At 62.6% G+C, this 20684-nt stretch overlaps 8 protein-coding genes across 8 annotated transcripts; 2 read left to right on the plus strand and 6 right to left on the minus strand.

The window, feature by feature from the left end:
- Positions 1 to 13: 13 nt before the first annotated feature.
- RHTO_02685 (amino-acid N-acetyltransferase subunit Mak10) lies at positions 14 to 2854 on the plus strand (the record flags this gene model as incomplete). Its single annotated transcript, XM_016416359.1, has 9 exons — positions 14 to 148; positions 208 to 351; positions 405 to 641; positions 719 to 997; positions 1058 to 1456; positions 1512 to 2147; positions 2234 to 2440; positions 2500 to 2622; positions 2687 to 2854. The coding sequence occupies 9 exons, from the start codon at positions 14 to 16 to the stop codon at positions 2852 to 2854; spliced, it is 2328 nt and encodes a 775-aa protein (XP_016276078.1).
- A 502-nt stretch (positions 2855 to 3356) lies between these two features.
- RHTO_02686 (uncharacterized protein) lies at positions 3357 to 5266 on the minus strand (the record flags this gene model as incomplete). The annotated part of the gene is made up of 4 exons (XM_016416360.1): positions 3357 to 4616; positions 4687 to 4807; positions 4900 to 4997; positions 5084 to 5266. The coding sequence occupies 4 exons, from the start codon at positions 5264 to 5266 to the stop codon at positions 3357 to 3359; spliced, it is 1662 nt and encodes a 553-aa protein (XP_016276079.1).
- A 1111-nt stretch (positions 5267 to 6377) lies between these two features.
- RHTO_02687 (alpha-1,3/alpha-1,6-mannosyltransferase, glycosyltransferase family 4 protein) lies at positions 6378 to 8381 on the minus strand (the record flags this gene model as incomplete). Its single annotated transcript, XM_016416361.1, has 4 exons — positions 6378 to 7245; positions 7301 to 7922; positions 7976 to 8101; positions 8279 to 8381. 4 exons carry the CDS (start codon positions 8379 to 8381, stop codon positions 6378 to 6380), a joined length of 1719 nt encoding a protein of 572 aa, XP_016276080.1.
- A 561-nt stretch (positions 8382 to 8942) lies between these two features.
- On the minus strand, positions 8943 to 13047 carry RHTO_02688 (C6 transcription factor; the record flags this gene model as incomplete). Its single annotated transcript, XM_016416362.1, has 9 exons — positions 8943 to 8951; positions 9012 to 9079; positions 9183 to 9346; positions 9419 to 9568; positions 9628 to 10024; positions 10088 to 10412; positions 10475 to 12277; positions 12858 to 12882; positions 13028 to 13047. 9 exons carry the CDS (start codon positions 13045 to 13047, stop codon positions 8943 to 8945), a joined length of 2961 nt encoding a protein of 986 aa, XP_016276081.1.
- Positions 13048 to 13563: 516 nt separating this feature from the next.
- RHTO_02689 (37S ribosomal protein mrp17) lies at positions 13564 to 14614 on the plus strand (the record flags this gene model as incomplete). The annotated part of the gene is made up of 3 exons (XM_016416363.1): positions 13564 to 13611; positions 13786 to 13949; positions 14374 to 14614. The coding sequence occupies 3 exons, from the start codon at positions 13564 to 13566 to the stop codon at positions 14612 to 14614; spliced, it is 453 nt and encodes a 150-aa protein (XP_016276082.1).
- A 410-nt stretch (positions 14615 to 15024) lies between these two features.
- RHTO_02690 (uncharacterized protein) lies at positions 15025 to 16134 on the minus strand (the record flags this gene model as incomplete). The annotated part of the gene is made up of 4 exons (XM_016416364.1): positions 15025 to 15651; positions 15717 to 15803; positions 15858 to 15976; positions 16035 to 16134. The coding sequence occupies 4 exons, from the start codon at positions 16132 to 16134 to the stop codon at positions 15025 to 15027; spliced, it is 933 nt and encodes a 310-aa protein (XP_016276083.1).
- A 287-nt stretch (positions 16135 to 16421) lies between these two features.
- RHTO_02691 (uncharacterized protein) lies at positions 16422 to 17623 on the minus strand (the record flags this gene model as incomplete). The annotated part of the gene is made up of 5 exons (XM_016416365.1): positions 16422 to 16463; positions 16522 to 17130; positions 17190 to 17285; positions 17338 to 17450; positions 17509 to 17623. The coding sequence occupies 5 exons, from the start codon at positions 17621 to 17623 to the stop codon at positions 16422 to 16424; spliced, it is 975 nt and encodes a 324-aa protein (XP_016276084.1).
- A 381-nt stretch (positions 17624 to 18004) lies between these two features.
- On the minus strand, positions 18005 to 19807 carry RHTO_02692 (Exostosin-like family protein, glycosyltransferase family 47 protein; the record flags this gene model as incomplete). Its single annotated transcript, XM_016416366.1, has 4 exons — positions 18005 to 19329; positions 19387 to 19415; positions 19513 to 19532; positions 19580 to 19807. 4 exons carry the CDS (start codon positions 19805 to 19807, stop codon positions 18005 to 18007), a joined length of 1602 nt encoding a protein of 533 aa, XP_016276085.1.
- Positions 19808 to 20684: the final 877 nt, after the last annotated feature.

A 20684-nucleotide genomic window follows, 5' to 3' on the forward strand; every position in this document is an offset into this window, starting at 1 on the left:
ACCTTGTACCGGCATGGATCCGACGATGCAACCTTCTGAATTCATCGACGCCATCCCGCTGCTCGAATCGGCCCTTGCGGAGCTCTCGAAGGGCCAACTCGTCCGCGACGAGCGGTATGGGATGATGGATCTCATGAGTGCAATCGAGGTGCGCCTTGCTTCTTCTACCTGGTCAAGACATCTCGTTGACAGACTCGCTCCTCGCAGATCAACGACGGCCGGACAGACACTTTCCTCCATGCGCAGAAGGAACGCCAAGCCCGATCCGCCGACCTTCCGCCCTTCAATCCGTCTGTCGAGCTCAGCGCAGAAGAGTTGCTTTGGGTGCACGATGAGCTGCTGCGACTCGAAGTACGTTCCGCTCGTCTCGTCGCGCGAGGCAAGCCTTACACTCCCATCCGCAGGCAACCTTTCGAGACGGCCACCCTCTCTCCTCCACTCTCTGGACCTGCAACCTCCTTCGCCCACCCTCTCTCGCCGCGCTTTGCGACCCAGGACGCAGCGCGCCCGGACCCTCCGTTGAAGAGGATTACTTGCGACCAACTGACTTGCGGACGGTGGTCCTTCGCGCTCTGCTCCTTGGGACACTGAAGACATCGGAGATCATGTGGGAGGAGACCGGCAAGGCGCAGCTGTACGAGGTGCGTCGACAACCTACTTTTCAGCCGAACTGCGACGATAAGCGAGACTGTTGCGAGCTTATGTCCTCGATACACAGCACGAAGATGTCCACCTATCACTCTCCACTCTCTCGTTCAACTCGCTCATGTCAGCCTGCTATCCACCTGCGACGCCTTCTCCGCCTCTGCCAGCCGATCCTTTGCGAGCCGACCCGCCGTCTCGTCAGGTACAAGAACGAACAGTCTCGGTAGACGATGTTCTACGAGATCTCGACGAGGCACTGCAGTGGGTTCAGGAGGCGCAGGCGTCTGGAGCCGATTGGGCGGAGGATGAGAAGGTGCTTGACCAGTTGCGCTTCAGGCTGATGATGCGGATAGTGCGTATGCGCCATTCGCTTCATGCGCGGGTGAAGAAAAGCTGACATCGTGTCTGGCAGGACCTGCTTTATGCGACCGCTCTCCTCACCTTTCCAGCGCACACCTCGCCACGCACTATCACGCACCACCTCGATCGCCTCATCGCGTACTGCTCCGCTTTCCCCTCGGCGTCCGAGACCCCATCTTCTGTCTTCACCCCGTCTCCAGCGCTTCGAGCCTTCTTCCTCCCGTCCGCCTCCATCCCGCTGCTCGCGACCCAACAACCTCCTCGACCCGTCACCTCCATGTCGGTCGGCGAGGCGTACGATCAGCTGCGCAACATGGCGTCTGATCTGAAGGGCCTGATGTCGTTCTGGTCGGCATGGATCGAAGGAGATGCGGTATGGAAGGATCTGGCGGAGTGGACGCGCGAGCGAGGGAGAAAGGCGTCGGTGCCGTACATGCGCTCGATTCAACAGGTGCGCCGACTTCTGCGAGGTTGTGAATGGCTCACTGATCGGCTTCCACTCGCAGTCCGTCATCGCCTCACCGACACACCTCTTCAGCGTCTCGAACCACCTCCATCTCTCGCTCTCCTTCCTGCGCATTTTCGTCCCCCTCTCGCCTACACACCTCAACACGCTCTTCTCGACCCTCCTCTCCCTCCGCTCAACCGAAACGGACCCCTCTCAACTCGCTCACAAGGCAATCGGATTCTTCGAGCGCCTCGCCAGCGAGTTCCTCATCAAGAGCTCGGTACACCTCTGCGGCCAGAATCGAGGACGGCAGCGACGGTTGGCGATCAAGTCGCTGCGAGGGTGGCTCGAACTTGCTCGCGAGGCCGACGAGCAGGTCGTGCCGCTGCTCAAGAGCCTGCTACCCAGTCTTCCGCTCGACGTCGCGGGACGGCAGGAGCTCGAGCACGGGCTTCAGTCTATCTCGAAGGCGATCGAGGTGCAGAGCATGCTCATCGCGCTCGAAGCGCTCATGAGCGGGCTGGAGGAGCATGTTGGGCTGTTTGATGCGGAGGAGGAGAAGCGGCAGGCATGGTGGACTGGCGGTCGACTGGCGGCGCATCTTGCGACGCTTTTGACGGATCTGGAGACGGCTGGTGTGGCAAGATGGGAAGGCGTGGAGTACGTCGAGGCGAAGCAGCTCGAAGCCAAGGCTGTGCGGCACATGTGCGAGGCTTCGTTTCTCGTGAGTTCAGCTGCGTCGTTTCCTTCTGCTCGTAACTCTGACCTCCTGTTCCGCAGATGATCATGATCCTCCCCGTCACTCCCGCACCGCCCAAGTTTTCCAACCCATTTCTCGCCGACCTCGCCATCCCGCCACGAAACGCTGCTCGAGGTCGCTTCCTACAGCGCTTCAGCTGGCTCGACGTGCTACCGCAGCCGAAGAGCGAGGAATTGGCGGACTGGGGCGCATATGAGATGGCGGTCGGGGAGGCTCGGTCTACGACGGTGCGTTCCGCCCCTCCCGTCTGCTTCCGCTCATGTCGCTTACAAAATCGTCGCCGCAGCCTGGTCAACTGGCTGAGACGGCCGCAAAAGCCTACGGCGCTGCAGTTGCAGCGCTCACCGCCGGCGCTACGATCCCGCTCGCTGAACGAGGCGTCGCCGTTCAGCCGGAGCCGTCCTTGCGGGTACGCTCGGTTCTTCTCCTGCCCAAGCGGAAGTAGTGACTAAGCGTAGCATTTTCGCTCGCAGCGACTCGCCGCTCTCCGCCGCACAGCGATCGCCAACCAGAACCGCCTGTCGAGCCTGACTCGCTCGCACGACGAGACAACGGCAACGGACGCGGGAGAGAAGGCGAGACGGACAACGATGAAGTGGGATGCCGCGTGGTTCCCTTGCTGGATGGAGGCGCAGCAGTAGCATTTCTCGTCGCGAGCAACGAAGCCATGTCGACCAGCAGTCGGCCCAGGCTCTTCCGTCTCTCGAACGTCACACGAGTCGTGAAAGCGCATTGCAGCGAGCAGCCAGAGCAGCGCTCAGCGGCGGGACAAACGCAGGTAAGGGAAGAAACAAACAAGATTGAGAAGGTCGAAAGGATCGAGACGGCACAACGTCAAGCTCGTACGGAACGGGTGTGAATAGACCGCTTGTATCCAATCCAACGAAAACGAGAGAAGAAGAAAGGGGAGGAGGGGATTGAAAGGGGTATGAACCGCGCGAGTCCGAGTCGATTCCTGTCCGCCAGCGACGACGGTCCGAAGAGGGTCCTACAGCGTCTAAGCAGGAGTACAGAACGTCGTGCGGGTCAGGTCGATACGGCTGCAGCGAGGAGGGCGAGGGAGTCGTCAAAGGGGAGGGTGGCGGTGGCTAGTCGTGAACAAGGGTAGATGCGAGAGGATGGGAGGGAAAAGAGGTCCGTTGTTTACGCCTTGAGCTCGCAGGTGCCCTCGGACGTCTGGACGTAGCCGACCTGGCACGAGCGGACGACGCAGCCGCCGCGGAGGCAGGCAACCGACGAGGCGCCGACGATCTCGAGGCAGTTCTTGGCGTCGTTGGTCGAGTGGCAGCCGCCGCACTCGGTGATGTCGTCGAGGCGGACGCACGAGAAGTCGCCAAAGTCGCCCGACGGGCAGGTGCGCTCGTCCTGGGCGCAAGCGTCCGAGAAGACGAACTCCTCACCGGCGCGGCGAGCGCGCTGCGAGGGGCCAGGCGAGGGGCCGACCTTGCCGGGGCCAGGGTACGAGGTCGTGCTCGTCGAAGCGGGCGTAGTCGTGGGCGAGCCGGCAGGAGCGCTCGTAGGGGTGCGCGAGGCGAAGGGGACTTTCGTCGAAGGGTGGCCGGTCGAAGACGATCCGGGGCCATGGGTCTTGTGATGGTGGTGGTGCTTGTACGAGTAGCTCGTCGTGCTCGAGGTCGACGCGCCCGAAGTCGGATGCGCGTGATGAGGGTGGCGCGAAGTCGGGGCGGTGTGGTGGCCGTGGGTCGACGAGCCGTAATGGTGCGACGAGGTGCGCGACTTGAAGGGAACCTTGGTTGCAGGGCTAGTCGAGGCCGAGGTCGAGGGCGTACGAGAGACAAAGGGAACCTTCGTCGACGAGCCGTGGTGAGGCTTCGACGAGCCGTGGTGGTGATGCTTGTACGGGCGAGTCGTCGACTGCGAGCTGGAGGGCGTCGTAGGGTGAGCGTGATGGCCGTGATGCTTGGAAGTCGACGACGTGTGCATCGAGTGCGACGAGACGCGCGAGTGGAAAGGAAGCTTGGTGCTCGCGCTCGGGTGGCCCGACGCCGACGACGACTTGTGGTGGTGATGATGCTTGTACGAATACGAAGTCGTTGTGGCGGACGAGCTAGGGGTCGTCGAGTGAGCGTGATGCGGGTGACGCGAAGTCGGGGTGGCCGTCGAGGGGGTCGACGAGCCGTAGCCGGGCCAGGTCGACGAGGGGCCGACCTTGCCGGGGCCCATCGAGTGGAAGCCGCCCGACGGTCCAGAGACAGCGCGCTTGGCGAACTGGATGCACTTGCCGCCCGGGGTGAGGAAGAAGCCCTCGTCGCAGGTGACGCCGCACTCGACCTTGACCTTGTGGTCGTAGGCACCGCCAAGGAAGTCGTTGTCGGTCTGGACGCAGGTCGCGCGGCCGTTGGCAGGCGAGGGGCAAGCCTCGAACTCGGCGCCATCAGCCTCCTGCGAGTTGCGAAGTCCGTCAGCTTCGAGCTCGGCGGCTTGATCTCCCAGATGCAGAGGCTCGACGCACAGCAGAGCAGCCGCACTTGGCCTCGCCGTCGACGGTCACGACACCGATCGAGCCCTTCTCCGAGTTGTAGCAGTCGTTCTCGTCGACGGCAACCGTGTTGACGACGGTCGTCGGGCAGTCACTGCGAGCGAGAGAATCATCGTCAGCACCCGCTTAGCCGTAGAAAAACAGCGGACGGCAACTCACGAGCCCGAGCAAGCGACGACACCGCACGACGCGGTGAACTCGCCCGACTCGATGTTGTAGACGCCGTTGCAGACGCTCTCGCCATGCGACGACGACGGGCATGCCTCAAAGTCGGCGAGGCCGTCCTGCGAAGCGAGAGCACCCGGATGTTAGCCCCGGACGCGTCGCTCAACATGCCTCGCGTCGTCAACCGAGGTCGAGGGGGACTCACCGAGGCGCAGCCGCAGTGCAGCTCGACCTGGCCGTTGTTCAGGGTGACCTTGCCGACACCGACGAGGCCGCTGAGCGAGTTGGACGCGCCGGAGCAGGCCGAGTTGGGGAAGACGGAGGTCGAGACGACCGAGGCACGGACGGCAGAGATGGCCGCAGCCGAAAGGAGGGTGAGGCGGAGCATCGTAGGAAGTGTAAACGAGTGACAGAAAGGCGTAGAGCCACGTATGAGTTGGACAGGCGACGGACGAGCCGACGAGGGAGAGGAAAGGAACGACGACGGCGAGGGGCGTACTCCGGCGGGGTTGGCGGTAGGTTGTCGACGTCGAGCGGGTCGGTGTCGGACTGCGAACAGGCAAAGGGAGGATGGGAGACGGCGGTATGAAGGGAAAGAGGGAGGAGGACAGCGAGCCCGCCGTGCCGAGAAGGTCAGCAAACAATGCACGCGCCCGACGCGTCTCTGCCTCGAGGCTCCACAACAAACAACTCCGAGTCCACGCAATCGAGCAGCATTTGGACGCGTCCAGCCTTGCATTCCGACGCCTCTGCCGGCCGGTCTCCAACCTTCACTGCGCCCAAAACCGCATCGACAGCCAATCCCACGACACCGCAGCGTTGTTTGGGTCGCGCAGAACCCAGCCATTCGCACAAAACACCTGACGATGCGCCGTCAGCACTTGCTCCTCCTCCTCGAGCAACGCAACAAGCGATCGCGTTCGTCCGCCCACATCTCGCATGCATCCTGCTCGTGTCCCGTTCCCGCGGTCTTTGCATCGACATTGCTCCTCCAGCCGGCCCATCACGCTACGCAACCTCATGCCAGCGCTAGCGAAGTGTTCGACCGCAGCGCGTCCTCGTTCTCTCGCCTTCTTCCCGGGGTTTCCGTCGGGTCCGTCGAGCTGTGTGTGGCTTTTGGTCGAGCAGAGATGCGAGTCCAAGCAGCAGGAACTGTTGTTGGCGAGGGTGAGCGGACGTTCCGTCGTCGAGCGTTCGAGGCGAAGCCAGGCGGCAAGATCCGTCAGGCCAGCTGAGCACTACGACGGTCTGCCTCTGCGTGCGCGGGCAGAGCAGTCCATGCAGCTAGCAGCAAGACGAGCAGCGAGAGAGGCGGCGAGAGCAAGAGAGGATCCGGCTTTCGCGATGAGGATGAGCGGACGAGGCTCGAGCGGCGCTGGTCCAGGCGAGGGTGACCAGCAGAAGCGCAAGGCAATCAGGAGAGCGTCAACGAAGCGAACGGAGCGAAGGGCGACGCCTGCGAGGAATACACGACGCTTTTCCACCTCCTCGACATCTCGCTACATCGCCGTCTCCGGTATGCCTCCCGTGACGAAAGCCCACACGCCGAACCCACCCACGAACGCACCAATACCAAAGAACGCCAGCATCTTCTTGTAGCCGACCTCGTACGGGATCGGGTATCCCCTCTTCGCAGCGTCTCTGCATGTCCGCTCAAACTCCTCGCCTAGCCGGTCCGTTCCGAACGCGGTTTTGACGCGTTGACGTCCGGCTGAGCTGATCACGGCGCGCTGGGAGGGCGTGAGGGCGAGGAGAGACGAGAGGGCATCGGACCAGGCTGCTGGGTCGCGAGGTCGCAGAAGACCGGTCGTCTCCCTCCGCGGATCCGATTCCGCCAAGTCGCCCTCGTCAGGCGATGGCAAGCCCTTGTCGACGATAGTCTCGGTCGGCCCGCCCGTCTCGGTTGCGACGACGGGGATTCCGCTCGCCATCGCTTCGATGGGGACGATGCCGAAGTGTTCGAACATGGGGGTATAGAGGAGCGCGACGGTGCCGGTGTGGCTAGCGGAGAGGAGGAGAGTTTTTTGCGACGAGGTAGCGTTGAGGAGGAAGACGACGTCGGGGAAGGCGGCGTCAGAAGCGGGAGGCGTGTTGGCGATTGTCGGGCGAAAGCGCGGCGGAACAGGCGAGGCGACGCGAGGCAGCTCCGACGCCGAGTATGTATGTTGCGACAGTTCGAGCTTGGCGGCGAGTAGCTGAAGCGACGAGAGCGTCTTGACGTTGTCGCCCAGCCGAGGGTCGTAGCCACCGGCGCAAATCAGCCGCAAGTTCGGGTGCGTTGCTCGAGTTCTGGCGAATGCTTCGACGGCGAGCGCGATGTCCTTCTTACCCTCGAAGCGGTTGATCGAGATGAGTGTCGGCTTGTCGCTGCGAGACGACGGGGGTCAGCGCGCGCAACCTGGAGAGGCGACCTGTCACGCACCTGAGCAACCACTTGTCCTTCTCCTCCACCTGCACCTCGCCACCGTACTGCGAGGCGTCGACGGCGGGATAAACGACCCGGGGTATCCGCCGCAAGTTCTGAAACGTCCGGGCAAAGACCTGCGCTGTGAATTGCGAGTTGACGAGTATCTTGTCCGCCTGGCCGGTCGTCTCTTCCTCGAGAAGGTCGATAGGGATACGATAGAACGATCGCAGCTCGTTGCCGAATGAGAAGGGACGTCCGGCGCGCGGGTCATGAGGAGCGGAGGTGCCGTGCGGACCGCTGGCGAGGAGCAGGTCGGGAAAGTGACAGTAGAAGACGACGCGGTTTTGTCCGAACCATCGCAGGATCGGAATGCAGGTCGAGAGCTGGTCTATGACGATCACGTCGAACGGTTCGAGCTGGCGACGAATGGACCAGTCGGAGGAGGATTTGAACGGCTTGTCGATAGGGGCGAGGAAGAGGGAGAGAAGGGGGACGGTCGAGACGTGAAAGAGGAGGCAGGCGAGGAGGAAGGAGAAGACGAGGTGGAACTGGCGGAGCATGGCGCAGACGATGGTGAATTTGCCGAGGATGGAGCGGGGGAAGATCGAGTTGCCGAGGACGTGCACCTTGAGCGTGCCTGCAAGTACATCGTCAGCATCGTTATTGTAGATTGGGCAATAGAGAGCTGACCATTGCGCGTCTCCTCAAAGCTCCGCCCCTTCTCGCCGTCCTCGTGGTAGCTCGTAAAGATCTCGACGTCGTGACCTCGCTTCTGCAGCGCGACAGCCGCATCCACGACGAGTCGTTCTGCTCCACCTGTGGGCGTCGAGAGAGGGTCAGCTCTGGTCTGTTTGCGCGCCAGGAAGGCCTCGACAAAGCGGTGTGGGGAATGTGGGTGAGATCGGGTGCGCAGGCCAGCGACAGCGACTCGTTCAGCGCCGTGGGTCTTGCGGCGAGAATCTCAAATTCCTGTGACGAAGGTTGGAGACTCACCCAAGCCAAGGTCGGGGTGGATGAAGGCGATTCGAAGATGCGACGGGAGATGGATGTCGGGGTACTCGTCCGGGTGCATGGGCGGCGCCTGTTGGGACTGCATCGTGCTGGAAATCCTGTGCTAGCTCTGTACAGCTCGAGCAAGCGGCGATCCAAGCGGGTAGGTGAGCGGTCGGAGGGAGACCACCGTCTCGAGACGGAAATTGGTCTTGAAGTGCACGCAAGGGCTCGCGAGACGAATTGCCGGCCCGCCTGACAGACGCTTATAGCCCTTTTAACTTGTCGACTTCCGCCAGCGACCCGCCCGTCTACTCCCCGCTGTTCTGTGCCGCCTCATCGCTTTCATCAAGCAAGGAGCGGTAGCTGGCGACGACACTGCTGGGACGGCTTGAAACTACGCCTGGTGCGCCCTGCATAGCAGGCAGACGGAATGCTCGAACGGGCGAATCGGCGGCGACAAGGGACACGGCCAAATCCCTCCACGCTCTTCCTCCCTCTCTGCGAAGCGGCGTATACGCGCAGATGGGACAATTGACGGGCGCGATGCAGTGCGAGACCTATGTTGCGAACAGAAGCGAGAGAAAAGAGGAAGAAGCCGGACCCAAAACCGAGAAGCGGAAGACAGATAAACGCGAGAAAGAGTCGAGAGAGGCTTGCGGCGGCTTTAGAGCTCCTGCGAGCCCGGCACGTGTCAGCAACCGGGTGAGAGCGAAGGAGAGGAGAGTGAACGCACTGCGCCGTCGACGGGAAGGAGGATGTCGGGGTTGTCGAGATGCTTGCGGAGCGTCGTGGCGAGGCATTCTGCGGCGAGCTTTCGAAGGTCAGTCTCCCGAACATAGACGACTAGCGTTGAGAACCTTGCAAGCCGCAAGTCTCGCAAACGCAGCTGAAGGGGAAGACTCACGCGCAATCGGGCTGCCCATCTTCGCGCACGCATCGTGGAACGACAAGCATTGCTCCGCAAGCTCGAGGCTCGCCTGCGCCGCCTCGTGTTGGCCCCAAAAGCGGCGGGTCGTGTAGTCGCGGACGAGGGCGCGGGCGGTGACGGACCAGCAGAAGGGAAGGAAGCTGCGAAGGGTGATGCGTCAAGCCGGGAAGGCGAGGTACGGAGAAGGCCTGCGAAGGGGAAGGCGAACTCACGGGTCGCATCCACCGAGGTCGTAGTTCGACTGGTAGAGAATGTGCATCGCGTTGACAACGCATTTAGCCGAGCTGAGGCAGCGGTTGATGGACGAGGTGGGCGACATGTCGTAGCGGTCGGTGAAGGTCTCGTGAAGGAGCATCGTGGCACTGCGATGCGAAACTCGTTAGCAAGGGCCTGTCAAAGCGGGGAAACGATCGCAACTCACACGTGAGGGATGGCGTAGGCGCTCGCCAAGAACCCGTCGATGGCGTTGTCTGCCGCATCGTAAAAGTTCGCCGAATGGTTCGCCTTGAATTTGCTCAACGCGACATCAAGCTCGACAAACTCCTCGCGGCTCTTGAACTCGGCCTTGACGCCGGAGCACGACTCGCCCTGTTCTACGCACTTTGAGCGCGGGACGTTGCGCTGGAGAAAGTTGACGACGCGGCCGAGGAGGACGGTCGCTTTGATGTAGAGTCCGAGCGAGCCGATGGGCGCTGTGGCGTCTTCGAAGAAGTTGGAGGACGAGATGGACAGGGCGGGAATCTCGAGCGTCTTCTTGTCGAACAGGAGGGATGGGTGCGGGACGAGCGGGCGGCAAGGAAGGGGAGTCGTGATGTCCTCTGCGGGAACCAAGACCCGTCAGCTCGACCTCCTCGTCCGTAGGGAAAGACTCCCGAACGCACTCTCGTCGATCGACGTGCTCCAATCCGTACTCGCACTCGCGAACCGATCGACCGCAAACGCCATCCAAAACGTCGTCGCCCTCTCCGCATGTTCCTCGAGCGTCTGGGGCAAGCCGAGCAACTCGGCTCTGGGCGCAAACCTGATTCGGCGAGACCAATCCTCGCCCGAGGGACCGCAGCGGTTGTGGAAAAAGTCCCACGGCTCGAGGTGGTTCAGGCCGAGGGGCGTGCAGAGGCGTGTGGCGAGGCCGCCGAAGAGCCAGAGGTCGGTGAACGAGGCGGATTGGTAGGCGACGTAGCAGGTGATGATGCACGCTTGGAGGACCTGCGCGCTCGCTCACTCATCAGTACGGTCCATCTCCTCCTCGGAACCCGACGCAGACGCACCTGAAGCATATCCCTCGGCTTGCCCGCACCCTTCAAGTCCGAGTCGACCGCCTCATGTACGCTCCTCTTGGCATGCATATAATGATAAGCCCTGGCCGTCTTCGTCCCATCCCTCTCCCAATACCTACTCTTCCTGCGCTTCTCCTCCTCCTCACGATCCATCTCCAGTCCCAAGCTCGTCGCGTACGGTCCGAGCGACCCCAGCGATTCCTCCGAGACGTACTGCGCCGCGAACGCACACATCGCGTGCAAGAGTGCCTCGTCGGGCCATCGGGGGTCCGCAGGTCCGTAGAGCATCGATTCGAGGATGTTGCGGTGGTTGAGCATCTGGGCGGGGATCTTGGCGCGGAGGAAGAAGGTTTGGACGAGGTGGTGGACTGTCGCGATGGGTGGGAGAGAGGGAGGGTACGAGGGGTGGAGGAGGGCGTAGAGTTCGGGCGAGAGGGAAAAGTCGTCTAGGGCCGAGAACGTCGTCGGATCGGCTTTGGGAGGAGAAGAGGACGAAGTCGTAGCGGACGAATGGGGACTCGTCGCGCTCGAACTCGACCCCGGCCTCGTCGACCCTCCTCCTCCAGCCCCAGCACTCGTCGCGGCCTTACTCGCCGCACCTCCCGCCGCGCCGACCACAGCGAAAACCGGTGTCCCCCTCTCCCTCTCCCTCGCCAAACTCCCCCTTGGACTCAACACGAACCCCTCCCCTCCATCCGCGGCCGGCAACGCCGAATACCTCAAACTCGACATCGGACTCTGGGCAGCCGCCGTCCACCCCTGCTGTGGCGGGGGCACGGAAGAGCGAAGGTTACTCTCCTGCGCGCTCCACCCCGGGAAATCTTCGATCCCTGCTGCGGCGGCGGCAGAGAGCGCCGAGAGGGAGCGACCGGTTCGAGGGGAGGAGCCACCGCCGGGAGGGGCGAGTTGGATGGGTGGGTAGGCGTGCGTGTGTGCGCCGGGAGTGAGTGGTTGGGTGGGGTAGGCCGAGGATGGGGAGGGGAAAGGGATGCCTGGCGCGGCGGAAGAGGCGGAGGAGAGCGGAGGAGGAAGCGACGAAGGGTAGGTCGCGCCGGGATACGTGTACGCGGCGGATGGCTGTGCGGGGAAAGCATAAGGGAACGAGGGTGACCTCGTATGCGGCGCGCCGTTCGCCGCGGGTGCATAATACGCCCCGCCGCCGCTACCGTTCGCGGCCGCCTCCCTCGCACGCAACTGCCTCTCGAGCTCGGCAATCCTCCCCTCCAAGCCCTCCACAACCTCCTTCTTGACCGACTCTGCTCCCGTTCCCGTTCCCGCGGAAGAGGGTTTCGAGTCGTATGCGAGAGCGGGTGGGAGAGTCGGAGCGGATGTGGATGATGGAGCGAGGGGGGGAGGGAGCGGGCGGAACGGTTCGGCGAGGGTGTTTGGCGCTGTCGAGCCGGGAGGAGGATGCGGAGGGAGGGCAGTCGGATACCCCGGCGGAGGAGGGAGTTGCGTCGAGTATGTCCCAGCATGTCCATGCCCGCTCATCCTCGGATCGAAAGCCGCAAACGTCCCCGCATCCACGACCCCACCCTGCCCGTTCCACCCCATCGCCTCGACCCCTACCTTCTTCCCCTTCCTCCCTCCCTCCCCCTCCTCGCCCTCAACTTTCCTCTTCTTCCTCCCTCCTCCTCCAACCCCACCCCCCGCTTCCCTCGCAGCAGCAGCCGCCTCCCTCGCAGCCGCGACACTAGTCCCCTCGTATTTACACCTCGTCAGTGCGAGTGCTGAATCGCCGCGGGAGGATTTGAGGCAGGGGGTGCAGAAGGGGCGGGAGGCGTCGCATTTGACCTGGTTGTCGTGAGCAACGAAGGGGGAGAGGGTTAGTGGACTGTTTCTCGGACGGTGTGCGCGGATGAGAGGCGAGAGCGAGAGAAAGAAGGTCCCCGTCGAGAAGGTCGTCGCCGCGGTAGTCCGCCTGATCCGCCGCATCTCCGTTTCTTCACCCGCAACAAACTCGTCCACACGCACACTCGACCGCACCACCACAATACCGCGCGTCACCCAACCTCGCGAGACAAAAGACCGTCGCCGGAGGAAAGGCAGAGGCCGGCGCGAAGAGACGGAATCCAGAGTGCTGGAACCGCTCGCCAGCTGGGAGGCGATCACGAGCGCGGGGTAACGGAAGAGCGCTCCTTCCACTCGTCCGCCCTTTGTTCCCTCCTCCTCCTCGTCGCCGTCATGGTCAAGCGCTCAAGTCCTTCAGACTCGTGCCAAGCTCTCGTCGGCCGAGTCGCGCGCAACGAGAGCAGAGAAAGAGCAGCAGCACAGAGAGAAGGACGATCTCGGCGAACCGGGCAGCCCGGTCGTCTCGCTTCGGAGAACCCATCCAACTGGCCCGTCTCGAGAGAGAGGGAGGAGAGGGACTCGCCTTGCGTGCACGGCAGGTGTCGCATCTGTTCCACAGAGAGTGTCAGCACCCGTTGCAACTCGAGAGAAGCGTGGAGAGGGAGGGGGCAAAGTTCGGACACCCCACTCGTTGGCCTTGGTGCCGGCGAAGCGAACGAGATGGCCAGCAGCAGAGCGAGAGAGCGGACTCACGCTGCGCCTCGAGCAAGCATGGCCCTCAACGGCCTCACAGGTGCACTCCCGCCCTGTCCTTGCCCCTGCGTCGTCGCCGCCGCCGTCGGTTGAGCTGCTGACTGGCCCGCTCCTCCCGCTGCTCCTGCACCTGTGCCTTGAGCGAGGGAGCGTGCGGCGTGTTGTAGAGCGTCGTCGAGTGTGTACTGCGGGTCCATGCCACCCACGCTGTCGTCGCTGTGTGAGGAGTCGAGGTTGGCGAGTTGTCCGAAGGCGAGGGCGTGCTTGGCCGAGCAGCAGAAGGCTTTTCCCCTGCTCAGGCACACTGCTGTATTCAGCTCATTACAACTCGCAATTGTATTCAGCTGCCATTACAACTTGAGTGTACCCTGCTCTCGTACACTCGCAAGCACACAGCACACAGCTTACAAGCCAGCAGCACTTCCGCACTCGCAGGCACTCTCCCTCTCCTACTATCGAACGCACCCTCACCCGCCAGCGCGCGCCCAGCCTCCTCCCTCTCTCATCTCCTCCCCCTCGAACTCGACCCACACAAGATGCCGCTCTACGAACTCGTGTGCATCACCAAGCACCACTTGACCCTCGTGCGTGACTTTGTTCCCACCTTCTCCAGGCCCGGGAGCCGTGTGAGGGACGGGACGAGCTAACTTCCCTCTCCATCGCTCTTCCCTCTCATCGCCGCCTCTCTCATCCCTCCGTGCCTGCTCCGCACGTGCACTCGTCTCGCATGACTCGCTACGCTCGTCCTCCCCACGCAGACCCCGATCCACTCCCTAATGCGCACCACAACCCAACTAATCACCCAAAACGGCGGCGTAGTCCGCAACCTCGATTTCTGGGGCACGCGCAACTTGCCGCAGAGGATGAAGGTTGGGAGGAGGAGGGGCGGTGGAGGGGAGGGAGAAGGGGAGTTTGTGGGAGAGTGAGTCCCGAGTTTGGCTGAGGAGGGATGGGGGAGAGGGAGGTGGGCGGGAAGGGACGGAGGCAGGGATGCGATTGAGCGTGGTAGTTGGAGTGTGAGAAGCTGGAGAGGAGCGCTGGGAAGATCGAGACTGAGGAAGAGAGGCGGACCGGAGCCGAAGGAAGAGGAGGAAGGCTTGACTGCGGACCCCCGACTCTCGAGCTGTCCTCGTCGCTCTCTGGAGCGTCGACTGCGATGGGCACGGGCATTCGTGTGTCTTCTGGACGGGTTGAAGGCGTTGACGGGTGGAGAAACAAAGCTGAGCGGCCCTTGCACGATGGATGGGAGGAGGACGAGGACGGCAGGAACGGGCCTCTCTCGAGCATCAACTCCCGCTCGCCGTTCGAATCAACACGCTGACACTTCTCTCACCCTCCCTCCGCAGCTACTGGACCCTCCGCTTCGACGCCTCCCCCCCTCTCGTGAACGCGCTCAACGCCCGTCTGCGGTTGAACCCCTCGGTCCTACGCTGGACCGCGCTGCGTCTCGGCTCGAAACTCGAACAGGTCGCCGGGATGGGGGAGGAGAAGACGGTTAGTTTTGAGAGGGAGATGCCGGGGTGGATGAGAGGCGGGGCGGAGGTTGAGGAGGGGGTTAGGGAGGCGAGGGAGTGGAAGGATTTGTGAGCGGTTTGACTAGCTGGGCCGCATTTGCATCGTCTTTTTTTCTCTCACATTCGTTGACGGTCGTCTGGATGAGCGCGAGGTAGCAGCTGCGACCGTGTCTACTTCAGCCTGAGTGCCTATCCCGCATCCCTTCATTCACTCGTCCCGACAGTCGCCCGCATCCGCATCGTCCTCCGCACCGCTTTAGGGACTGCACGAAGTAATGAGTCCCTTCGAAGAGGCAAGCGCCAATCATGCTGTTCTCCCGCGTCGAAACGAGGTGGACCTTCGCAAACTTGCATTTACATCCTACCGCTTATCTACACGCCCTCAGTGGCCTCCGTGCATCAACGCCGTGATCCGACCTCGAACACGCTCGAATCGGCGGGGATGTACGGGCGCTGCATGGCGTCGAAGTCGTCAGGGTTCCTTCACCGTTGAGCAGGAGGCGAAAGGAAACGCACCTTGAAGTACTCGGCCACCAACACCAGCACGATCGTCCACGAGTTCCTCAGCATCGTCATATCTGCCTGGACTTTTTCGCGCGATGTGCCGGGGTACCTGCCCTCGGCATGTTCTCTCTCCGCCGTCGAGTCGACAAGAAGGTTGACTTCTCTTCCGGCAACGTGGACGATCGACCTCGAGACAACGGCGAGAAGTTGGTTGCTGGCCTCGACGTAGGTTTCGTGCGTCATCAAGATGGGGATGTCGTGATCCCAGGCATGGTGACTGAGATAGTAATCCCCGCTGTGCCCAATCCGGTCGAAGTGCTCCTGCGCGAGCCACTCTGCACGGAAGGCAACCGTATCAACCGGGGCAGGCGGCGGATGAGCGCGGTCGAAGCCCTGTTGGAGGCGCTGGTCCGATACTTGCGTAAGGCGGGTGAGGCGATTGCACTGCGCTACGACGGCTAGTTCGGTGGGGATGTCGATCGAGTGCGCGCCTTGGACGATGTGGCAGTAGTCGCGTGGCCAGGCTGAGTGGTCGTGTGGCGAGTGAGGGACAAAGGACTTGAGGAAGAAGCGGCAGGTGGTGTCGGCGATCGTGACGGCGGCGCGCTGAGTGAAGTCGTGCAGAGAAACATTCAGTGGGTGCTTCCGATGACGGGAAAGCGCAGACGAACCCATCCATACTCGTGAGGATCTGCCCGGGCGTGAAGGTCCTCCGCGACTTGTTGAATGTCCGCTTCTGCGATCTCAAGGTGCAGGATCTGCGGGTCAGACAGCGTCAGTTTACTGTCATATAAGGTCGTCAAAGAACTTACCAGGTCCTGTGAGTAGCGACGGCGGGTCATGAACTCGCGGATGCTGGGGGCAGAAGCGAGACGCTCGCGACCAAGGTAATTCTGCGCGGCGTACAGGCGCACGATCGTCCCCGCCAGTCCTACGAGACTGTGACTGTCAGCTCGCGAAGGCCTACGCGAGAAAGCGGACCAACGGACCGGTGAAAGCGTGCTCAACTCCATCCGTCTTCAGCTTCTGATGAAGCCAGACGAGCGCGTGAATGCACTGTTCGGCCTTCTCTGCGAGAGACTCTGACATAGCAGCGGCGAGGAGCAGCAACGGTGAAGGGAGGGAGGGAGGGAAGCGACGAGGGACGAGGAGGAGGAGGCCGCCGAAAGTCCGCGGACCGTCCGAAGGAGGCGACGTCGCTCTCGACGACGGCAAGCTATGCTCCCGTTGCGCAACATAAAGAAGAGTTGAGTCTGGATATGGCAGATGGCGGGTTCGGCGAGGTGGAGAGAGGAGGCGAACCGGGAGGGACGGAAGAAACAGACGACGCTTGTCGGCGCCCGACAACTTGTCGGAGCAATACACGACCCGATTGGCTAACTGCGAGCGACGGCGTGGTGAGGGGACGGGTATGGTAGCTGCGCGCGAAAGCGGAAGTCAGTGCCAGCCAGAAGGAACGGAAAGCGTGAAACTGACGGTGAATCGCCTCGTGAAAGCCTCGATGACATGCTCCAAACCCAGCATCAAGTCGGCGAGGAGGTCTCGGTCACGCTCGTCGTGCGAGTCCGGGTTGTGGCCCATCTCCATCATGTCCATCCTGGCGGCGTGCTCGACGAGGAGGTTCACCGGCTCCTCATTCGCTTCCGGCGGTTCCTCCGATGCGACGAGCAGTGCATGCAAGTGCCTTGCCCTCATAGCGTAGTCTTGCGCCGACATGAGGTGCGAGATGTCGCGCTCCCATGCCGCGGCGGACAGGAAGCCCCTGTGCGGCAGGCCGATCTCCTCAAGGCCGTATTGGATCTGCCACTCGGCGTGGAACCAGATAAGCTCGCCAGGGACCGGCGGAGGGTCGCGCCTCGTGAAGCCCCGGCTAATGCGGGCGGGCGAGCATTGGAAGAGAGGCGTGAGTCGCATGAAGGCGGCGAAGACGGCGAGATCCGTCGGCAACATCCAAGGGGAGCCGCCGATACGAATGCTGCACATGTTGCGATGCCACTCGCCGCTCGAGCCAGTCTCGACTTTGGCGAGGACGAACTGGACTGTGTGAAGGGTGCCGTCGGCCAGCGTCGCCTGGACAGTGAAGAGCTGCGGAGTCGGTGACCCATAAGCGCGCTTCAATCTTTAGTCAACAGCGATGAACGTACGCCGACTTGCGGGGTAGCGCCAGGAGGGTGAAGGGCAGCGCCGACAGCTTGACAGGCGTCTTGGAACTGGTGAGGCCGCACGGCGACGTGCAGATGCTGCGCGGCAATGCTTTCAACCAGAGTCTCTTAAGAGGGACAGAGAGCTAACCTGGTTCGCCGCAAGCCACGTCCTTTCGAGGAACTCGTCTCGCTCGACGAAGTGACGGAGCTGGTCGGTCTCTTGCATGACGCTCGTCAGGCGAACGATACTACCGGCGGCACCTACGTGTGAAGTAGCGTCAGGTTGTGCATGAAGCAACTGTACGGAAAGTGAGCGTACCCACGAATGCATGGTCGATTTGGCCGAAGCGGCGGTGCGCTCCAAGGACTGCGGTCAGGATCGAGGTGTGGTCGATACGCATAGCGGCGTGGTGCGTGGCTGCATGAGAAGCCATGACTGCGGGAGGGTCGGGGAGTCGTCGAAGGGCGAAGATGTAGAGAGGGAGACCGAGGGTTGAACGTTGGTTGAACGGGAGGGTTTCGAGGTCCGCGGACGTTCCGGCGCGCAGCCTCTGCGCTACGGGATCTAGTCAGCGAGAACTGCGGCCATCGCAACGTTGCGACGACCGAATTGAGCGACGAGGTCAGGAGGAGGGCGAAGGAGTGGTCCGCCTCGCCAAACCCGACTTCCGACCTGCTGCGAAGCTCGGTCGCCTCAACCTGACCAGCGACCGCCTGCTGCCATGTCTGGCTTCTCTGCGGAAGACCACCACTTCGCGGCCGTCATCGGTACCGAAGGGATGGGCAGGGCGAAATCGCCAGGCAAAGCGCCAGGATCAGTTGTTGACAATCTCCGGACCTGCCGCAATGCCCAACCGCTTCATCCTGCACAGCTGGCGTGCGATGAGCTTCCAAACGTTCCCTTCACGACCTTCGAGGACTACCATCCGCCCGACCTCCCACACCTTCCGCCTGAGCCGCTCGTACTCGTCGTCGCTGACCTGCGCGAGGATATGAGGCGTCTCGTGTGCCCTGTCGCGGGGTATCGAGATCGAGAAGCTGCTCCAGTCGACGTCGTTGGCGAACGGCATGACCTGGCCCGCCGTAGGTCCACTGCCGATGAAGACGGGGACGACGCCGAATGCGAGGTACTCGTAGATGCGCGTCGTGTCGAGCGTGTAGCCGGGAGGAGCGAGGCCAAACTTGGAGCGAGCGAGGCGGCAGGCGTAGTCGTCGTTCTCAGACTGCTCGGCGATGTCGAAGCCGGGGAGAGACGAGAAGCCGGGATGGATGGCGGACGAGAAGGGCGGCGTCGAAGCGTTGCCGTCTGAGGGAAAGAAGAGGGAACGGATGCCTAGAGCGTAGCGCTCGCCGTCGGTGGCTGTGCCGACTCCGCCGCGAAAGATGGCGAGCGTGGTTCGCCTGTCTCGGTCAATGCCCCTGCCGCCAACGAGCTTCGACGCAAGGCTTCGGAAGGACGGCCTGCGTCGCCACGCTCCGGCTTCATGCGGCGAAGGCTGGAAAATCTCGACGCCGGTCGGGACGGCCTGCGTCTTTCGGCGAGGATCCGCAGCGCCTCGCGGCTCGCGGAGAGGGTGTCCATCTTCGTCGACGTAGTCGAGCGGATTGACGTAGTACGAGTTGAGGAGGTGCGTCGAGGAGGGAAGGACGATATCGCGGTAGAAGCGGAAGTGCGAGCCGTACGGCGCGGGACGGACGTCGCCGACGGTGACGAGGTACGACGAACCGTTCATCGCCGCTCGCGACGTCTCGGTGTAGTAGCCATCGACGTAGTGCATCGGGTGCGGAATGAGGTGGTCTGCGCCGGCAGAGCGGTTCCAGTACGGCATCGTCTCGCGGACGTGCCGCATGACGGGCTGGATGTAGCCTTCGTCGACATTGCACCGCTCCGTCTTGGTCCAGCCGGCTTGACCCAGCAGTCGAAGAGGTAGCAGGCCGGGAAGAGCGGAACGAAGAAGAAGTCGGCCTCGTCCGGGTTCGACGTGTAGAGCGAGAGGTGGGGGTGGTCTGGCGAAGGGTGCTCGGACGACGGAGGCTTGGCGAGTAGCTGGTGTAGGAGGAGCTCCGAGTTGTACGCCGACCAGCGGCATTGCGAGGCGGTCTTCTGGGCGAGTTGGAGCGAAGGAGGGAGGTTGTACACCTGCGGGCGGCGCAGCGTCAGGGAGCCGCTCTTCTTGAGTCGCTGCAAAACACGCACGTAGATCTTGGGCTTGCAGATGGGCTTGCCTGCGGGAAAAGTCGAGGAGAAGAAGGTCAGCAAGGAGAACGGCGACAACCTCGAAAAACTGGGTCGCTCGCAAGCGGAAGCAGGACTATTACGCACTGAGATCGGGTGGCCACAGTCTGTCCCTGTCGTGCAGCTCTGGCAGCGGCGGAAAGTCGACCCCCACCTCGTCCTCGTCCCTCTCGCGATCAAACCGTACGCCCCGCCGTTCGAGCTCGCTTGCCCCGTGTGCGCTGAGCGTAGTATTCCTTGTGCCAATCCTGCCGTACACGACCAGCGCGAGGAGCCCGGCGAGGAGGAGGATCCAACTTCGTCGGCGAGTGCGGAGCGAGCGAACGAGGAGCGACAAGGACGCAGGCGGCGGCGGTCGGTCGGTGCGGGAGTATTTGGGCATAGCCGCTGCGGTTGTCACCACTCAGCCAGCCGATAGCTGCGGTTGCGTTCGAGTGGACCCGCTTTCACTCAACTTCGCTCCTTGCCCTCCTCCACCACCCTCGACTGCCTTCGCAGGGCTCGCTGATGAATTGGACTAGATGTTTTACACTGCGCGATGGTACTTAGCCCTGCTCAGCGCCTCGCTGGTCCCGGCTGACGGCTCGCGATTCTGGTTCGTACGCCTCTCCCGACAATATCGCTCGACGGCGCCTGCGTTTCATGCTAGCGCCCCCCTGGATTCGTCAGGGCTCTGAGCATACGGTGCGACGAGCACCGTCCAGCTCTCCGCCCGCGCCCAGGCAATCGACTCCTCCCGCTCGAATGGCCCTCCCGCATTTCTCGCAATCCTCCTACTCTGTTTCCTCTGCCCCGTGCTGCAGTTGAGCACTGTCAGCAGTAGTGAGCGCAGCCTTCTCCTTGGCCACCAAGGCAGTGCGTTGCTTACCCTAGCTCGCTACGCTTCTTTCGCCCTCTCCCTTGCCTCGCCTCTCACCTGCAATCATCTGTCCAGCTCCTCCTCCTCCTCCTCCAGGCTCGCGGAACTCCCGACCCGCGCAGAGCAGGTCCCGCCTCACCAACGCTGACCTCACCCCGCGTGCTTCTCGACCAAGGCCGGCACAAGGAACCGCTTTCCTCGCTCGCCGAACCCTTTCCCGGTTTACAATAATGCATGGCTGGGACCTTGCTGATCTCCTGTGCGTGCGACAACCTTGCTTGAATCGCTTTTGACGCTCGCTGCCAGTCCCTCGGCAAGACGTGCGACTCATCTCGCTTCAAGCGGACGCGCAAGGCTGGAGATGGATGGACAAGACCCAGTGCATCAAATCAGCGGACAA

Source organism: Rhodotorula toruloides, assembly GCF_000320785.1.
Source record: "Rhodotorula toruloides NP11 unplaced genomic scaffold Scaffold2, whole genome shotgun sequence".
In the NCBI taxonomy this organism is placed as follows: domain Eukaryota; kingdom Fungi; phylum Basidiomycota; class Microbotryomycetes; order Sporidiobolales; family Sporidiobolaceae; genus Rhodotorula; species Rhodotorula toruloides.